The 20,374-nt window shown below is 40.5% G+C and overlaps 1 protein-coding gene across 2 annotated transcripts in view; it reads right to left on the reverse strand.

The window, feature by feature from the left end:
* Positions 1–412: 412 nt before the first annotated feature.
* LOC137950307 (lysine-specific demethylase JMJ27-like) overlaps positions 413–20,374 on the reverse strand; it is a 39,992-nt gene continuing 20,030 nt past the window's right edge. Inside the window, exons 11-15 of one of the 2 annotated variants that reach the window (XM_068796702.1) lie at positions 20,236–20,321; positions 19,958–20,077; positions 1,167–1,239; positions 1,008–1,079; positions 413–832 (exon numbers count right to left, since the gene is read on the reverse strand). In XM_068796702.1, coding sequence (XP_068652803.1) covers positions 1,051–1,079; positions 1,167–1,239; positions 19,958–20,077; positions 20,236–20,321 — 308 coding nt within the window. In that variant the 3' untranslated portion in view covers positions 413–832; positions 1,008–1,050. Of the gene's footprint in view, positions 833–1,007; positions 1,080–1,166; positions 1,240–15,233; positions 15,253–15,374; positions 15,466–19,957; positions 20,078–20,235; positions 20,322–20,374 lie in introns of those variants that run through there. The other variant, XR_011111932.1, reaches the window with a different exon arrangement.

Genomic DNA, 20,374 nt, shown 5'->3' on the forward strand with positions numbered 1-20,374 from the left:
TTCCAGCTCCTGTTTAGCAGCCAGTGAAGCAGTTAATAGATTTACATGTGGGGGGATACAGAAGCCACCTCTCCAAATCCATCCTATTCATATTCTGTCAAACCCCTTAGTTTGAACTCCCCATTTGAATTAGCACTTGAACAACCAATTTCATTTATATGTTACTGGACCCACAACTTCCATTACCGATAAGACTGAAAATTGCAATCAAATGCACAAATTTGGCTACAACTTCAAGCGTAACTTCCCTACTTTTAACTAAATGTGCAGCACTAAGTGCTATTTGCAAAACTAGTTATTCTGCTCAAGTGCCAGTCTTGTACACAATACAGTGTATTGCTTAAAAGACAGGCAGATACAACCCAATAAATATCATACAAAGCACCCACCCCGTGATCTGCTGCACTAGATATGATCTTAAATAATCACTAAACAAATTCAAGTATGTGATGTACACGCAAAAAGGAACCGAAATATTCACAACTCATCTGTTGTACCCAAGGGAGGGAGAGCATTAGTTGAAACTTTCCGTCCACTCCCTATCGGTAAGGTGAACATATCAAAATTTCAAAACAAACTCCACCCAGTATCATGACTCTGGAACTGAGGCATGGTTACATTGTTACGAATGGCTGAGAGATCACTAGTGAATGTTAGAACAGTTAGGACAAAACCGGCAGAGATGGGAGGCAATGATCAAACAGTTCCAAAGGGATGGTTGAGCTGAGTAGGCATAGGTGGGAAACACAGGTAAAGCTCATCAGAAGAGTTCCGGTTCTGTACTAGTTCAGGTCCTTGCTGATGCAGTTCAAGATGGAGATGTACAATTGACCTGTATAGTTTTTTCCGATTTTCAGCAATAACTTATAAAATAAAGTGAGAAAATAAAAAATTGACTACCAGGGAGGCAACAACAAATAGGCATGAGAAACGAGATTATTCAAAAGCTAAATTAGCATGAAACACAACCCGACATGTATGCTAGTGGTGACAGTAAAGCCACTCACTTGGACTTGAAAATAGATGTCTCTATAAAACACCTCAACATGGTTAATTGGATGGACGGTCATTTTCTTCACCTGTAATAGATGAAAGATAACTCAAAAGATGAAGTACTAAAAAATGAAACCCAACATATATGCCATAGTGTTACTAATGCCACTTACTTGGAGTCAAGATTGGATTTCCTTGAAAAACACCAACAGCATGATTAATTGCATGGACAGTCATTTTCTTCACCTGAAATAGAGGAAAGTTCATTTAAGGGATAGAGAAGGTGTACAAAAAAGGTTATAAATTTTTACTCAACACGAATAAGCAAACAGGTGTAGTCCAACATGGTAATGAGTTTTCAGCTTAGCTCTTACAAAGTCCAATACTCACAGATCTGGTATTGCCACATCTTGGAACAGAAAGGTCCACTAGTGAACTGCTGACCACAATTCTCCGGATGGATGCCAACATTGCTTGATTTTCGTTTTTGCGTCACAAATTTTATAGGAGACTATTACATTAAGAGTTTCTGTTCTTCAGAACCATTTCTGTTTCTTAATTTACTAAATCATAATTAGTTACTTCAGAGAAATTAATCATGAACATTATACCTTAGGGTTTCATATCTGAGGTTCAATTAGAGGAAAAAGGGGTCCGTGTGTGTGTGTGAACTTCATATCTGAGGTTCAGACTAGAGGAAAAAAGTGTGTGTTTGTGTGGGTGAGTGGGGGGCTACATATCCGAGGTTTGAACTAGAGGGAAAAGGTGATTGTGTGTGTGTGTGTGTGTGTGTGTGTGTGTGTGTGTGTGTGTGTGTGTGAGAGAGAGAGAGAGAGGGAGAGAGATTAGTGTGGGTTTGTGTGTGTGCATGCGTGAGAGAGAGATGTGAAAAAATTAGGCCCAACCTAGGGTATGGGCATCAAATCAGGCAAGTACAATATACAATAGGTTTAACATCCTGTCTACTTTTTGGTCATCTCTAAAACTTTGGTTCGGTATGGAAGCAAAGGCATCTCAGTTGCGCAAGCAACAACACTCAATTCAGCAGCTTCTTTCTGTAAACTAAGTGAATCTTTTCTTGAGCCGGTTCACAAAATGTGTGCAGTCTTGTGGCAGGACACTCTGAATCAATGATCCAGGAAAAATATGGTGCAACAAGGACAGAAACGCCTGAAGCTTGGATCAAAGTACCAAAGGAAGAGGATAATAGCTGCTGGTCAGAGAGTCACTAACAATTGAAATTGTTCGATTTGCCGCACATGAAACTGAAACCTCCTTGGTTTCCAAAACTGGCTGCAGTTTTTCTTGGCTGCTAGCATTTACCCAAGCATGCTTGCTAAACTTATCTCAGTACCTTTCTAATATACGGTTGCTTCTACAGTGAGAGCATTGTTTATTACCATTACACCTATGTCAAACTCCTCTTTAGCCCCTGCCACAGCCTTTCTGCAATCCACTAAGTCCTTGATTACTATATTCACAGGTAAACACTAGAGTGAACTTATCCTTTGATACTTCAGTCTTTATCATTATGTTTCCCTGTCAGTTTTTGATAATCTTGAATAAGCTACAGTTTTTATAATCTTGAAAATGCTACATTGAGAGAGAGCAACTCATCATCAGAAGAGATCTGACACCTGGCAGCACGAAATTTTTTCTTCATCCCTAATAAAAAATTTACCACTTCAAAATCTCACGATATTTTTTTCATTGCATCACATCAAAACTAATCTGAAGGAACACATGTATCGTGTCTAACATAACCTTGAACATTGTTAAAATACAAGTTCAAGGGTATTTTCGTCATTTCTTAGATTTTTAATATTACATTTTTCTCTTATAGTATGGCTATTAGATAGAGAATGTCTTATTTTATCTCTAGTTAAATTTTCATTCAATTTAGACGTGTATTTTAGGAGAAATGTAATTTTGAGTATTGAGGGGCATTTTTGACCTATTGTAAAATTTCACTTAAACCCTGATTACAAAGAAGCAGGAAGGGCCTTTCTGGCTTGGATTCCAAAGTAGCAAATCTGCATCTCTTCTAGAAATCCATTTTCTCTCCTATTTTCTCCCCAAATCACTTAGTTTTCATGGTATCAGAGCAGTAACACAAGTCTTGAAGGTTTCTTTGGATTTTGTAGATCTTCTCTCCATTTTTAGCAATCTCCTTGAAGGTTTTCCACACATTTCTAGATTGGTAGGGTAAAATTTTCATTTTTTCCCTTTTTCTGCCTATCTTAGCCTATTGGCTAATGATTAATGCTTCTATTTGACTGAATGTTGGGATTTAGAATGTTTAATGATCCCAATTTGAGGAAATTTCTCAAATCTGCCTGCATCGTCAACCTAATGCTTGCATCACCATCCATATAGCCTACGCCATTTTGATTTCTTGCAATTAGGTCAATCTTTCATTGATGTATGGTCTCAATTGCTGGAATTGATCACTATTGGTTCTAAATTGAATGAATCGGATGCTGCATTGCCCTAATTGAATTCGGTGTGGGACCCACTAGACTACGCAAATATTAAAATTTTGGGAAAGTGCTTCCCTTTGGTTAATTGATGCTCTAGTGTACTGAATTGTGGTGTTTGGTGATATTTAATGGCAGATTCCAGCACATAGGTTGCTGTCCAAAGGACTACTGAGAGCTCAGATGTCAAATTCTCTCAGTTTATTCAGATAACTACAATCCGGTTGAATGGATCGAATTATGTAAACTGGTCTAAATCAGTTTTGATGTATTTGAGGGCCAGAAGAATGGCAAATATATATAAATGATGATCCCCCAGTACCTGTTACTGAAGATTAGGTGGCAGAAGATAATTTAGTAATGACTTGGTTGGTCAATAGTATGGAATCCAGATTTAGTGATCAGATTTTGAGTTGCAATACTGCTAAGGCAATGTGGACTACATTGGCTTCCATTTTGTCTCAAGAAAGTAATTAATCAAGGATCTATGAGTTATATGTGAAGTTCTTTAATATGAAGCGTGGAGGTAAATCAGTGACAGATTATTTCACTGAGATGAGGGGAATACTACAGGAAATTAATATATTCCATCCTTTTACTACGAATGTTAAAGACATCCGTAAGAAAGAAAATCAGATTCAAGTAGCCCAGTTTTTGGATTGTTTGGGGCATGATTATGATGCTATTAGAGCCCAATTGTTGGTTAATGAGGATGTGACCACTCTTGAGCAAGCTTTTAACAGAGTTCTTCGAGCTGAAAGTGCAATTGTAAATAAGATGAGTCAAGTGGAGCCCTCTCAGAAGCAGCTGCTCTTAACCTTCAATCTTCTACTGGTAAGCCCGACGGTCAATTTCATGGTGGTAATAATAGAGGTAGAGGTCGCTCTTACACAACCCGTGGTCGTGGCCAAAATGATTGGGGGGATTGAAAATGTATTTATTGTGGTAGGACTAATCATATTTCTTAGAAATGCTGGGAATAATTTGGTAAAGCTACCTGGGTCAATTCTATAGTCACAGATAAGAACGCCTCCTTACACACTGGATCGAATGAGGAAATTCAGCAGTTATTACAGCAACTGGGTCAACTGACTGCTTCATCTACTACTTCTCAAGCTACCGAGACTCCTTCTTCCTCAGCGAGTGCCACGATGGCTAGTACAGGTATGAATGCACTAAATGTGTCTCATTCCCCCTCTTGGATCATTGATTCAGGAGCCTCTACACACATGTCAGGTATGCCCTCTCTATTTCAATCCATTAGTCCATCTCATTCATATCGTCGAGTAACTTTAGCTGATGGATCCACCTCTCCCATTCAGGGAGAGGGTATAGTTCGCACTACTCCACAAATATCCTTAGATTTTGTTTTATTTGTACCAAAGTTTCTAGTTAATCTCATGTCTGTGAGTCATATAACTAAATCCTTAAACTGTTCAGTAACAATTTATCCTACTTCTTGTGTTTTTCAAGACTTGCAGACGAAGACGATTGGTTCAAGGTAAGGCTCTACATGTTGGATGATGTATCCATTTCTCAAGTTGTAGCTCTCACTACTACAGATTCTTCTTGCTTGTGGCATTTGCGCTTGGGACATCCCTCACTAGCTAAGTTGCGTAGTCTTTTCCTTCTTTGCCAGCCGATATTTTATTTGATTGTGAATCCTGTCAACTGGGAAAACATCATCGCTCCAGTTTCCCAGTTACTTCTAGTCCAAGAACCAAGTTGTTTGAATTAGTCCACTCTGATGTATGGGGTCCATGTCGAGTTCCTAACCCATTTGGTTTTAAGTATTTTGTGTCGTTCGTTGATGATTTCAGTAGAGTCACTTGGGTATATCTCCTATGGGAGAAGTCCAAAGTATTTGATGTATTCCTCAATTTTTTTAATGAAATAAAAAATCAATTTGGTGCATGTGTTCATGTAATTCGTACTGGCAATGGTTTGGAATATCTTAACCATAAATTTTCAGTATTTTGTGATTCTTATGGTATTACCCATCCAACATCCTGCCCTTATACACCACAACAAAATGGGGTGGTTGAACGAAAAAATAGACATATCCTTAAGGTTACAAGGACAATATTATTGCATATGAATGTTCCTAAATCTTTTTGGGGAGATGCAATTTTAACTTCATGCTACTTGGTTAATCATATGCCCTCAACTGTTTTGAGTGGTCAAGTTCCACTTCAGGTTTTAAAACCCAATTGTAAATTGTTTGGTGTGGTTCCTCGTATTTTTGGATGTACCTGTTTTGTTCATATGCTTGGAACTTCAGTTGATAATTTGTCACCTCGGTCTGTCAAATGTGTTTTTTTGGGATATTCTCATCAATAAAAAGGGTACAAATGTTATGATCTTGTTCGACGGAAAACATGTGTCAGCAGGTGTGACCTTTTTTTAACATACTCCATATTTTTCATCATCTACTGAGCTTCCTGTATCACCTAAATTTCCTTCAGATTGTCCTGATCCTATTACAGTTTTGGATGTACCAGCGTCATCGAGTTCTTCATTGCCTCTTCATGTTTACAGTCGTCACTCTCGTACTCCTGCAGTGCCTCCAACAGTTACCTCTACAGAGTTCTCTCCTCATAAGCCACCAGCTTCCTCATTGCCTGCAGATCCTATTTTCTCTGATTTGGACCTGCCTATTAGTCTACGAAAAGGTAAACGGTCTTGTACTTCTCATCCGATATCCAAATGTGTCACTTGATTTTTTGTCCCCATACCCTTTGCTATGTCATTGTCTACTTCCAATATACCTCGTTCGGTGCAGGAAGCCTTGTGCTCTCCAGAATGGAAACAAGGTATGGATGAAGAGATGAGTGCTTTGGTGTCTCGGGGAACATGAAATCTATGTCATCCACCTGCAGGAGCAGCTATTGTGGGGTGCCGTTGGGTTTATACTATCAAATATAATGTTGATGGCTCTATTGAACGGTACAAAGCCCGGCGGGTAGCGAAAGGGTATACACAGACTTTTGGAGTTGATGTCTTTGAGACATTCTCTCCTATGGCACGACTTACTTCGGTATGTATCTTAATATATGTGGTTGTTAATAAGGGTTGGCCTTTCTTTCAACTCGATGTGAAGAACTTTTTATATGGATCGACATGAGGAAGTGTATATGGAGCAACCTCCTGGGTATGTTGCTCAGGGGGAGACAAAAAAGGTGTGTAAGCTGTAAAAGGCTATTTATGGACTTAAACAGAGTCCACGGGCCTGGTTTGAAAAGTTTAGTGATGTAGTACTACAATTTGGGTAATATAAAAGTCATTGTGATCATTCTATGTTCCTACTTAAAAGGAAAACTGGTATGGTGGTTTTGGTTGTCTATGTAGATGACATTGTGTTATCTGGTGATGATCTTGATGGTATTACAAAAGTTAAACAATATTTGGCTACACATTTTCAGACAAAGGATTTGGGCTCTCTCAACTACTTCCTTGGCATTGAAGTCGCTTGTAGCAAGCGAGGTATTGTTCTTGCTCAGAGAAAATATATATTGGATATGTTACAGGAATATGGTTTATTAGGTGCTAAACCTATAGACACCCCCATGGAAGTTAATCATAATCTACATGACACCCAGGGTCCTACACTCAAGGATAAAACTCAATACCGATGGTTAGTAGGTAAACTGATCTATGCTACAGTTACCAGGCCTGATATTTCATTTGTTGTGGGAGTTGTGAGAAAGTTCATGGAAAATCCTCGAAAAGTCCATTTAGAAGTTGCTCAGAGAATTTTGAAGTACTTGAAGGGTGCACCTGGAAAAGGTCTTTTGTATACTCCTAATGGGAAACTTGATGTACTTGGGTATTCTGATGCCGATTATGCTGGGTGTAAGATGGATAAATGTTCTACATCAGACTATTGTTGTTTTGTTGGAGACAACCTGATAGGTTGGAAAAGTAAAAAAAGACAATTTTTTTTTTTGATAAAGATGTATTTATATATATAAACAATAAAATTTACAAAGGAAGAGGGAGCAGATCCCTCACAACCAGAGATTGCAGGGATGCTCCTTACTTGGCTAGCACATCTGCAGCCGAATTTGCAGATCTCGGAATGTGAGACAAAATACAAGAGTGGAATGAGGTAATATCTAAAATCTCCCGAAAGATGTCCCAATGGCGCCACAGTGGAGGGGAAGCACACACACCATCCAATGACCACCTTCGAGTCTCCTTTAATGTGAATGGGACCACTGCAGTTGTCTTTGAAAATGTGAAACCCATTAGGTAGGCCATAGAGCTCAGCCATCGAAGAATCAAAAATGCCTAACGGACCAGCATAAGAGAAACATTGATTGCCAGATGGATCCGAAATAACTCCCCCAAGCCAGTAATCCCCGGATTTCCGAGAGAAGAGCCATCAAAATTCAACTTGAGGTATCCAACTTTCGGGGGGGTCCACTCCTGCATTACTGGAGCCTTGATCCCGAAGTGCATCCTAGCCAAAATATTCCAATTTTCACGGATAGAGGTTCCTTTGAAGGAGGAAAAAACCTTCTTAGTTATAAGCCAATAGGATATTTGCCCCAACAGCCTGTCCGCTACTCTTACTTCTGATTCACTTTTAGCATCGAACCGCCTTCGGTTGCATTCATTCAATAGCCCCCACGGTATGAAAGACTAATAATTCCAAAAAGTGTTTATAACTTTTAGGGATTGTAAACTCTTTTTTAGTTTATATATATCAGGTTTTGCAATCGTCAGGAAAAGGGGGTGACAGGGGATTTTTAACCGTGTTGACCCCCATTCCATAAGTCATTCCTTACAAAAATATAGCCCGTTATGCATGATAAATTACTTTACAATCATCTATGATCGTTAGGTCAGTTTTTTGTAATTGGGAAAAATAATGGCTTGTTTGACTCGGGTAAATATCCCACTGCACGTTCACTTGAGAATTTAATGTTATTCTCTTTAAAAAGTTTCCATCCATAGGTCATTTGCATCTTTAACATGTTTTGAGCATGCATATCCATTTTTTTAAAACATGTGTAGAAAAATATTTTTCTTATAAAATTGAAAGCTATTAGGGTTGAACTAGTGGAATTTCCCAAATTTGGATAAGAAAACTTTTGCGTTCATTTGTGGTGCGTGATTAAATTTTATTTTCTTAAATTTTTTATTGCTTTAAATTTGAACTAAGAGACATTTTCGCAACATTTCTCCAATTTTCTCTCATATTTGTTGCTCTTAGATCACAGAATTCTTTGCGAAGGAGAACCCAAGAGCTAACTTGACTGACAATCTGATCACAAAGAATATTCCGAGGAATAGCTTTCTGATTGAATTTGCGATTGTTTCTTCTTTCCATAAATTCCACACAATGTGTCCAACACAACAAGATATTAAGATTCTCCCTAACTTCGGAAGACGAGAGCTAACCAAAGTTAAAATAGTGTTTAGCAAATCTTGCGAAGGGCAATATAATAAACCGATCTTGTCCATTAATTCGGTCCAAATCTTATGAGCATATTCGCAATGTAGAAGCGTGTGATCGGCTGTTTCAGGAGATGTGTTGCAAAATGGGCATTCTGGATTGGAAATATTAATGCCTCGTCTTTGCAAAGCGTCAGAAGTTAAGATTTTCTTACGACATACCGTACAGATGAAAAATTTGATGCGAGGAGGAATCGGGAGCGACCATGCAAAAGCAGCAGGATGTTCTGCGTGACGAGGAGGGTATGAAATCATATGATGGTACGTTGAGGCTGTAGAGAACATACCTTGTTTGTTGGGCGTCCAGATGAATATATCGGCAGAATTTTTTAAGGCCACACCAGAAAGTAAATTGATCAGGCCAGTTGCTTCAACAGCTTCAGAGTCATTTAATGCCCGCCTGAGATTAAGATTCCAACCACCCGAAGACTGCCAATGGTCAGAAATCATTGAACTACGAGATCTTGACAGTTGGAATAAAAGAGGATAACTTTCCTCTAAACAACTAGCCCCGATCCACCAATCCGACCAGAAAAGAGTATTTGTACCACTCCCAATATAGCATTTGACGGCAGATTTGAAGGTAGATAAGAGTTTGGCAATTTTCTTCCAAACAGGGGATAACTTGTAAAATCTTCCCCCATCCGTCCACCAGCCATTCTCTTTTCCGGATTTAATTGCAACCATTCGGCGCCACAGTAGATTGGGTTGCATGTTGAACTTCCAAAACCACTTTAATAGCAGAGACTTGTTGGTGGTAGCAACGTCGCAATCCCGAGGCCCCCCATTACAATTGGTTTACAAACATCAACCGATTTTGCAAGATTAAACTTTTTTTCCCCATTTGGCCCACCCCATAAAAATCTTCTTTTCAAAAATTCAATTCTATCCCGAATAGAAGCTGGACAATGGTACAAAGATAAGAAATAGGAAGGTATTCCATGAAGGCATGATTTACTTAGAACCAGTTTACCAGCTTTGGATAAAAATTTTCCTTTCCAAGAAGCCAGACGCTTCTCAAGCCTCTCAACAACCGAAAACCAAGAATTTTTCGAAGGCAAGAAAGGAGTCAAAGGTAAGCCCAGATCTGTACTCGGAACTGATGCTACCTTACAACCCAGATAGTTCGCCATTGAGTTGAGAATAGATGCATCAATATTAAATCCAAAGATTGTGGTTTTCTCCCAGCTTATCTTTTGACCAGACGTCATTTCAAAGATGTTCAAGATTGCTTTCATGCGTTTTATTTGTCTCATGGACCCTTCTCCAAAAAAAAATAGAATCATCTGCAAACTGAAGAATGGGAACGTCTTAGATTGGATCAGAAAAAATAGGACTGAGCCAACCCGAACGTTTAGCAAACCAGATCATAGAGGTAAGGTATTCTCCAATGAGAGTAAAAATAAATGGAGAAAGGGGGTCTCCTTGTCTGATCCCCCTAGAGGCTTTGAAATATCCTCGGGGTTTCCCATTTACCAAAACAGAATATGAAGGAGAGGAAATACAGCTCCTCATCCAAAATTTCCATCTCGTACCAAAACCCATACAGTCAAAAAGATAATCCACCAATTTCCAATCAACCCGTTCAAAGGCTTTCTCAAAATCAATTTTCAGAACAAACCTAGAAAGGGAAGATTTTTTGAACGAATCAAGAAGTTCATGAGCAGTTAGAGAAGAGTCCAGGATGTTTCTGTCTCGGATAAAAGCACTTTGACAAGGATTAATTACCATGTAAAGGACAGCTTTTAGCCCATTAGCCAACAGACGACCAATAATTTTATATGAACTGGAAGTGAGACTGATAGGCCGAAAATCTTTAGGCTCCTCCGAATTTGTTTTTTTAGGAATAAGCGCAATAAAAGATGCGCCGATTCCAGAGTGAGTAATTCCCACTTGGTGAAAATTGTGAACGAAGGCACATACATCATTTTTTAACAGATCCCAAAAACAGTGATAAAACTCACCATTAAAGCCATCTGGTCCGAGGGCTTTATCTTTAGGAAGGCCCAGCACAGCCCGTTCAATTTCTTCTGAGGAGAATGGTTTTTCAAGATCAATAGCGTCTTTAGTTGAGATGCGCTCGAAATCGAGCTAATGGATTTTTGGTCTTCTGAATATAACTCTGAGAAATACTGCACCAAAAGGTTAGAAATGGAGGCACTATCCGTTACCACTTGGTCTCCGTTACAGAGAGCAGTGATACGGTTAGTCCTCCTGGCCGAGGCGATGGAATGAAAAAACTTTGTGTTTCCATCACCCTCAGCCATCCAACGAAATCTTGAAATTTCCAACGGACAGAATCAGAATGAAGAAACGTACGGTATTCAGCATTTAAATTATTTCTAATCAAAAAATCAGTAGGAGAGATTAACCTTTGTTCCTCCAGTAGATCCAGCTCAGAAATGCGGCGGCAAATCGAATCTTTCTGGGAAGCAGCAGAAACTCGGTGATTTTTATCCCACATTCTGATATTTGTCTTGAGGGCTTTCAGTTTCCGAGGGAGGGCCCAGCCCGGGTTCAGATGATTTTCCAATTCGAGCCACCATGATTTCAAAGAAGGGATGAAAGTCGTGGTTAATAACCAGGCATTCTCAAACCGAAAGGGAGATCTTTCCCATGCAACAGGCCGAGAATTGAGTTGGATAGGCCAATGGTCAGATCCTATTTTGTTTAGGACTTGGCCAGAGGTGTTGGGAAAAAGGAGGTTCCATTCTATATTGGAAAAAAATCTGTCCAATTTAGACAAAATGGGGGGATTCTGACAATTTGTCCAGGTGAATTTTTTCCCCGAAAGAGGAACCTCGGAAAGAGCAACACTATTGATAAAGTCAGAAAAAGCTCTCATGGTTGATGAGGTTCGGGAGGCAGGAGGACTTTTGTCAGAGCAAAATAATGTCGCATTGAAGTCTCCTCCAATGAGCCAAGGGATGTCCCAAAATTGGACAAGCTGAAAGATTTCCTCCCAGAAAGATGCTCGGTCACGGTAACGAGTAGGCCCATATATGCAAGCTAGAGCCCAAGAAGTACCGAGGTTGTGATCCCGGAGCTGGATACCGATTGAGTATCGCCCCAGAAGGACAGAAATAGCATCAAAAGCAGTTGGATCCCAGATGACAATAATGCCCCCAGAATGGCCAATTGCACCCACATGCGCCCACGCTGGGTTGGAGTCATACCATATATTACACACAATTGAATAATCAAAAGATTGTATCTTCGTTTCAAGAAGTATAGCAATTTTTGGTTTAACATCAAAAAGCGTTGCTCTGACGAGGGCACGCTTGGCCAAAGAGCCGAGACCTCTTACATTCCATGATAGAACGATCATGGGGAACGGTGGGAGTTGATATTTCGCTCCACGGCGCCAGCTTCAGTGTATCCCGCACAAAAGATGTTGGCAAGCTCCGTCATTTCTGAAAATTCTTCTCGAGGAAAGTCTTGTTCCTGTTCCAGCAGGAACAGGAGGAGCTCATCGCGCGGATTGGGAGTGAAGGCCTTGTCTAGGGTAGATTCAGAGGTTATAGTTGGGGAGAGGTCGGACAAAATTGGAGGGATTCCAGAGGGGAAAGCAGGGGGGAGATCGTACCAATCATGGGGAAATTCCATTGGAAGGACAGGAGGGGGATTTGGAGGGGGGGAAGATCTAGTGCAGAAGCAGAATACAAGGCTATGGCTCACACAGTCAGTGAACTCCTATGGATCAGATCCCTTCTTACCGAATTAAGATTTTATAAAGAAGGTTTATGGGTCTACATTGTGATAACCAAGCAGTCATTCATATTACTTCGAATCCATTCTTCCATGAAAGGACCAAACACATCGAGGTGGACTGCCACTTTATACGAAATAAATTCCAAGCCGGTATAATCTCCCTCAAATATGTTTCATCACAAGAGCAAATAGCAGATATTCTTACTAAATCAGTTATGTCTAAGATTCTATCCTTTATATGTGGCAAATTGGGTATCTATGATATTTTCTCCCCTCCTCCAGCTTGAGGGGGAGTGTTAGAAGAGAGAGTGTTAGCAGAGTGGGCTCAATCCCACACCTCCAAGAAAAAAAAGCCCACACATCTAAGAGGTGGCATATGGGTAAATAAGAAGACTTCTCATAAAGATGGCATGAAGTTGTAAATACTTGTCTTGTTTTATGTCTTTTCTTTTATAATGTTATAGCCCTAAAAGGGCAGTTTAAAAGCTATAAATAAAGGCCTTGGATAAGAAGTAGACCATTCAAGCTCTCTCCTCCTTATCCCCAAAATTCGTCCAATATCTCTCCCTTGGTGGGCGCTCTCCCTCTTCTCCATCCAAGCTCTCTTCCTTGGTGATTGATCTCTTCACTCTCTCTTCTCCTTCTTCTTCTTAGTTTGGTTGAAGTTCTTATCATAGGATCCTAAATTCTAAACAAACAAAGTAAATTTTTTCTTCTGGAGACCTGTGTGAATAAAATTTTCATAGTAGAAAACCTTCATAGGCGAAGAAACCTTAGTCTATGCGAACTCTACCCGCTTTGTAATTCTGAAGATGAAAATGTTAGCCATCTCTTCCTTCATTGCCCATATGCATGGCAAGTCTGGACCCCCTCCTTCAATGCATTGTGGTCTATAGCTTTGTCTCCCAAATGATCTCAGCAGAACTTGTCGACCGCTCTTGGGGATTTCTATTCCCAAATTGGGAAAACTCCTCCTTTTGGCGCACCTGGCACATATGCCTTGGTGCCTTTGCATTGAGAGGAACAATCAAAAGTTCAATTGCAAATTTGGCAATGGAAGATATGTCAATAACATTGTTGGGCTTGTTTCCTCATGTCATCACACTAGGAAGGAATTTGCTAACCTTTCGGATGTCCCCCTTCGAATCAATTGGCATGCTCTTGCCCAAATGTCTGCCCCTTCCAAGTGTCTAGCTATGATTGAATGGCAACCCCCTCCACTGGGCACCATCAAACTCAACTTTGATGGAACCACTCTCAGTAGCCCTAGAGTAGCTGGTTTTGGTGGCCCTTTTGGGGGACACCGACACATTTCTTCTCATCACATATTTGGGGCCTTCGGGAATAGCTGACTAACAGAGCTTTTTTCCCCTTCTCCAAGGGCTCATTATTTTTCAAGATCACCTTAATGGTCATCAACTCATTGAGGGAGATTCTAAGGTTGTTATTGGCTAGAACTCTTCATTTGTTGCACCACCTGAAGGCAATGGAACATTTTGTATGAAATTTTTGATATAACTTCTATAATTTCTTGCTTTTGGTTTCATGTTCCTAGATCTGCAAATTCCTTTGTTGATAAGCTAGCTAAGTAGAGGGTCTCCCTCCAATCTTTTGTTGTAAAGGGAGGGTCCCACTAAGTTGTATGTTCTTGTTTTGCTGAAATAACAGCAAAACTACAATAAAGAGATTCACTAGGGGAAGGAACACTAGATAGAAAAATGCTAGCAAGCAGATCCTTCCCTTGCACAAGTGACCACCACATTATTAACACTTTTAAGTCCTACTGATGGATAATAGGTGATATATAGAAATCTTTAGTCTCACCAATCTTCCATGGGGAGGAAGGAAGGGGGCTGGATGGATTCTATTCAATAAAACAAGCAAAAATGAAAAGGGAAGAGAAAGAGAAGGTGATAGCAAGAAAAAGAAGTCTATCACTTGTCTCACAAGGTTAGAGCGGATGAGGATGACAATCTCAGTTCAAATTTGTTGATTGTTGCGATCTAGATTCGATCAATCGAAATATTTGACAGAGGAGAGTAAGGGTGAGAGAAGGAAGAGGCAAAAAGAGAAGATGACGAGGGAGTGATAAAGGAGAGTGAAGATGAGACTAGGAAGAGGAAAAAGAGAAGAAAAGCAAGGAAAGAGGATATAAGAAAGAGAAGAGAATACAGAAGGAAATAATGGAGGAGAAAAGAGAATGAAGGATAAAAGAGAAAGAAGGGAAAATAGAGGAAGAAGAAACAAAGCAAAGATGGAAGTGGTACGAAGAACTTAAGAGTTGTTGAAAAATCACAAAAACAAAAAGTATAAGTAAATTTGTAAATCAATAAAAATGAGGAACATTTATTGCAGTTTGTGTATCGAAGAGAATAAAGTGGCATATATTGTGATGATTGGGAAAATTTTAAAATTTTACCTTTATAATTTGGTAGAATGGCTCGGTTTTACATATACTTAATTTCACAAACCAGCTCGTGAGCTTAGAAGTCAAGCCTATACATGCACGAGCTCTCTCATTCCATCTAACAAGATCAACTTAGAGTTTGAGTTAGGCTCGAGTTAAAAAATGATTGACTTGAACCTGAGCTGCTCATGGGCCACCCCTACCCTTAATAACAAGAGGAGAAAACCTGTCAGGAAAAAGGCGCAAACCCTAGAAGAATGCCCTAAACTCCACCTTCATGGACTCACACAGCCCAAAACAAATAGAGAACACAAGGAACAAATTACCTCCTGAGTTCTTCATGACCCCACCACCAGCTGCCTCTCAAGGATTTCTGCAGAGCTACCATCAAAATTGAGCTTCAACCATCCCTCACTCCTAAGGATACGCCCAAGGCACAAGATTAATGATCATATTAATAATTGATTTCAAATTTCTGCATTTTTAGAGGAGGAACTATAAAAGTGTTTTCATTTGGCATCTACATCTTGTGCCAACATATATGGACTTTAAGAATTTTCTGTCTCACTTGTTGATTGTTTCTCACCTACCACACAAAGAGGTAGAAGAATAGGAGGACCAGACTCGAGAGACATACTATTTGTCACAATAAAATATGGTGTACCATCAAAGAAGGTCACATTTGCTAACACAAACTTTTCGGGTGAGAGAACAAAATCATTTATAACAGTATTTTGATGCAAGAGTAGCCAAAAAAGAAAAACTCATTGTTTGAGGCGACAGATAAACAACAAAAGGCTCAAAATTATGGTTGAAACACATTCAACCAAACCTTCCAAAGAAAGAGGGAACAAAGTCTCGCGAGTGGGATTTTGCATTGCAAAATAAAAAATGGAACGTGATTTATCAAAAGATACCCAGGAAGTATAGCATCTCCCAAGAACCATTTAAGAACGTCTGGGCAATATCAACTAGATGATTGTTTTTCCTTTCGACAACTTCACTTTTTTTGTCAAATGTAAGAGCATGAGCCTAGTGAAGAATACCATCGGAAATCCAAAGAATAACACTCATAAATTCAAGAGAATTGCAAATAAGCAGTACACAAGTTTGAGAATCGAATGAACCTTTATTTCATTATGAAAAGTTTGAGATACATCAAAGACTTCAAATCTTTCTCTGAATCAATCGATTTTTAAGTAACACGATATAATCATTAGTGTTCAATATAAAATACTGTTTTTTGAAACTGATGAACTGTATTGAGAAAGAAGCATACAATTAAAGGAGCATTCCAGATACAATAAGAGATTGTAAGGAAGTTCCGTTTTTAGCAAGAGAATCAGCCATAGAATTAACTGATCTTGGAACATGTGTCCAAATACAGGAAAATAGGGAAGAATTATATCTAATATCACAGAATATACTTTTTTACCTCACTAACTAGGTATTCGAGTGGACACTAAATATCTCAATGCACCGCACTAGAGGGAATTGAACTTCAATTACTAGCTCTCAAAGGAAAAACAACTCTTTTGTGCTTGCCTAGTTCACATGTTTCACAATCAAAAAGTGATATTGATCCCAACATAGCTAGTAACTACGGTAACTTCTAAGGAGATGGATGTTCCAATCAAAAAAGCTACTGGTATGGAGACACAGATGTCTACAATGAATTCAGGTTCTGATTGGCACCATCATGAAAATAATAGTTCATCCTTTTCATAACACCCACTGATATAAAGACACCATAAAAATTTCTATAGATCGCAGTAACCACAGCTTGTATGGCCCCACGCGGAAGGTAGAGAGCACTGCACCCCCCCCCCCCCCCCCCCCCCCCCCTCTCTCAAATCCTACAACATTAAAAACATTATTATCTTACCCACCCAGCCCCAGCTATGAGGAAGGAGTGTGCTGCCTATCCCTGGTTGCAGTCATCTCTGTCCATCCAGCCAGCAACTCTGGCCAACAAATAAGGCATTGGATTCATGGAAGAACACCAACGATTGAAGTCCAAGCCACTACTCAGATTCAGGACAGACAGTGGCTAATCTTTAACTCGGCAGAAGACCATCAAAAAGTGCATAAACTGAAGAACGAAGTGGGATCTCCAACTCTGGCCTCACAGCCCCCCTTTCAGGCCACTGGGTGGTTGTTCGAGGCATGCCCGTGGAGCTACGATGCAGACACACTTTGGAATGCCTCGCGAGAATCTTCGACGAACTCATCTAGGCAGAAGATCAGCCGACGTTCCTGCACTGGGAGAAATTCCTCATTCGACCAAAATCTCCAGTAAGTGGCACTCACTATGTAAATCTTATCTCCAGCAAGACCACTACCTAGGTCATCTTGGAGTTCGAAAACCTAGTAATCCTCCCTGCCATGGTTTCAGACTCGAAAGGTCTCCCGCCGAGTCCAACCCAGTCTGGATTGACTCAAAAAAGTCCAAAGTTAGCTTTGAACCTGGCTGGCCCTGAGTCAAACCAGAACCAAGCAAACAGGGAACCACCAAAGAAGCCTACAAGGACAGTTGTCCCGAAACCAAAGGAGTTGGCACCACTGGCCCATCACTGATAGTATTGCTGACATTGTATCTTCTACTCATTGTAATTGAATCTCATTCCTAGATTAGCCAACTCTTTGGCTGATAAATTGGCAAAATTCGGAACTATCAGCAATCTCTCATTGTTTGGGAAGGCTTCCCTCCTTTGTAAATTGCTCTTTTGAGCTTTTGTCTTTATAAAAATCAGCATCATTTAAAAAAAAAAAAATCAAAAACAAAAAAACCTCGGAATCACCCCCTTTAATCTCACCTAAACCGAACCAGCCTGCTAAATCAAATGTCTTTTCGCCACCCTCGGTCAGACTCTCCTCCACCACATAGCCACCCTTGGTCAGACCGGCCTCCACCATACCACCACCTGTCAGCCGAGCTGACAGTGTCCAGTTCCCGAAAAATCTCCCCTTCGCACATTGCCCGAATGCCAACCCCCTTGAATCCCATGCCCTTTCAATTTCGATATCCCCACTTGCCCTAGCTCTGAGACCTCACTTGAACACTCAAGCCATCCCAAACACGTCACCAGCCAGATCAACACTACCTATCACATCGAAACCTCTACCGCTGCCCTCGCTCAAATCTCCCTACCTCACCCCGCCACCTGTCAATGGGGCGGATATCGCCCAACTTTCGAATCCTGCGCCATCAAATCACCAATCCCTCCTCTTCGAGCCCAGCCCCTAAGAATTGTCCTATTGATACCCTCTCCCTTACTCTAGCAGCCCTTTTACCTACTCAGATATCCACCTCGAGCATCACCCTCTCCACCTCCTCAACTCTTCCGCCACCTGCCCTAATTCCAAGGAATATCTTCCCCCCGATCAATGGCCCTCCCCCGAGCTCTAAAAAGACCCCTCTCCCCCTTCCCAATGAGACCTTACCCCACTCAAGTACTGCACCTCTTATGCATTCCCCAAAAACACAAACCTCCCCTGCCCCGCCGCCATCCAATCAGAAAAAAACTTCGAAATACCCACCCATTTTTTGCCATCTAAACCTACCTGATCCTTCTGACTCTTGTCCTATTGATAGACGGGAGATTGTTCCAATTGTCCCGAACCTGACTCTGATTACATGTCATCTCACACACTCAAAATTTCTTCGCCACCCCTGCCACATCGAGCCACCAAATCCCCAACTCCCCAAATAGTCCTCTCAGTACCACCATTTGGCCAATCCCCACCCTTCTGTCACCCACCCAAAATAATGATTCCCCAACTGACGACAAGTCAGACTCATAATCCTTCTATGATGTAGAAGATCGGTGGGTCTCAAACCCCAAGGACTATCCTAATCTTATTAAATGGCACAGTCACTTCACCCTACCAAATAAACAACCGCCAGTTTGTTTAAATACCCTCTCCCCCCACATTCTTTGTCCAACCCCTCTTGCGACTGTTAAGCCCAAATCTAATAATCCAATGGAGGCCTCAAGCTCCGCCAACCAATCTCCCATCTCCCCTTTTGCACTCACATACTCCAAAAGAACTCCCAAAAAAGGGTTCCCATCACCCCCTTTGCTTTCACTTATTCCAGAAGGAAGAAAAACAACAGGGCCAAAGAAAATAGCCTGCCAAAACCAAGCATTCCTCAAAGCCCTCTACCCAATCCCCTCCCTCCAAGACCTGATTATCTGGCAAATTTCTCTCAGATCTCCCAGACAGAAGCTCAAGACTACTTCATCCAATTCCTCAAAGATCAAGAGCACGAGTACCCTCTGCAAGAATTCGAGGAAACAACAAAGTTAGCATGGGAATTCGGTAATATTAGCACAACTATCTCCAATGCCCAGAGGAGGATCCCCCCCCCCCCCTCCTCAATGATTGTTCTCTCATGGAACGTCAGAGGAATCGGCTCGCACTCTAAACGCACAATTATCAAGGCGGCCATTTTTTAATGTAAGCTAAATACCCAAATTCAGTTGAAGCCACTCTCACTCAGCCAGACCAATTCTCTATCGGTATCCGTTTTCGGGACGGATCCTTAGGGACATTCTGGGCCTAGCTGGCATCTATGGACCAACTCACCACAATGACTATGCCTCTTTTTGGGAAGAAATCATCTTCCTCATCCAACTCTGGGAAGATCATTTGCATTGGGAAGATCCTTTGCACATTTTGTTAAAAGAAAGATTATTTGTGCTTCAATCAGGGGTTCATTGTTTTTTTCTGAAACTAAGTCACTCAGAAGTTATTAAGAATCAGTTTCCCTTTTTTTTTGTAGTCATTCCTTCAGTCGGAATTTTGACAGCATTTTAGAGTCAGTTCATAACAGTGATTTCATGGATGTAAGTGCACTAGTCTAAAATTTAAAGATGATAGAACAGATAGCAAGAGATGATTGTACCTCCAATTTGTCTTCCTTAGAATGGTGATCATGGGGAAGCAGACGGAACTCTTCAGTCAAGCGGAAGCACTGATGGACATTTTCAGGTGAGACAAAATCGAGTGCAACCTTTATACAAGACTACACAGAAAAAGCAAGAGCTTAAGAAATGAAACCATTAATATCTTAGATGCATCAAGAAAATCACTCATAAACAAAAGAATAAATTCAAAATTAAGATATATATGTTAGCAATCAGGAACAAAGAAAAATGTATCAAAAGTTGTAGGCTTAAAAACCTTCAGATTTCTGACTTGATGAGGACACCCAGCAGGGATAAAGACTGCTTCTCCAAGTCCTTGAACAAATGTCCATGGTTCAATTCCTGAAAATATTCCAACAAGTACAGTTACAAAAAAAAAACATTTTCAACAATTC

The sequence above is a fragment of the Aristolochia californica genome, unplaced genomic scaffold (assembly GCF_029961685.1).
Source record: "Aristolochia californica isolate CCGP_79_NKW_82.1479 unplaced genomic scaffold, dmAriCali1.0.hap1 SCAF_14, whole genome shotgun sequence".
In the NCBI taxonomy this organism is placed as follows: domain Eukaryota; kingdom Viridiplantae; phylum Streptophyta; class Magnoliopsida; order Piperales; family Aristolochiaceae; genus Aristolochia; species Aristolochia californica.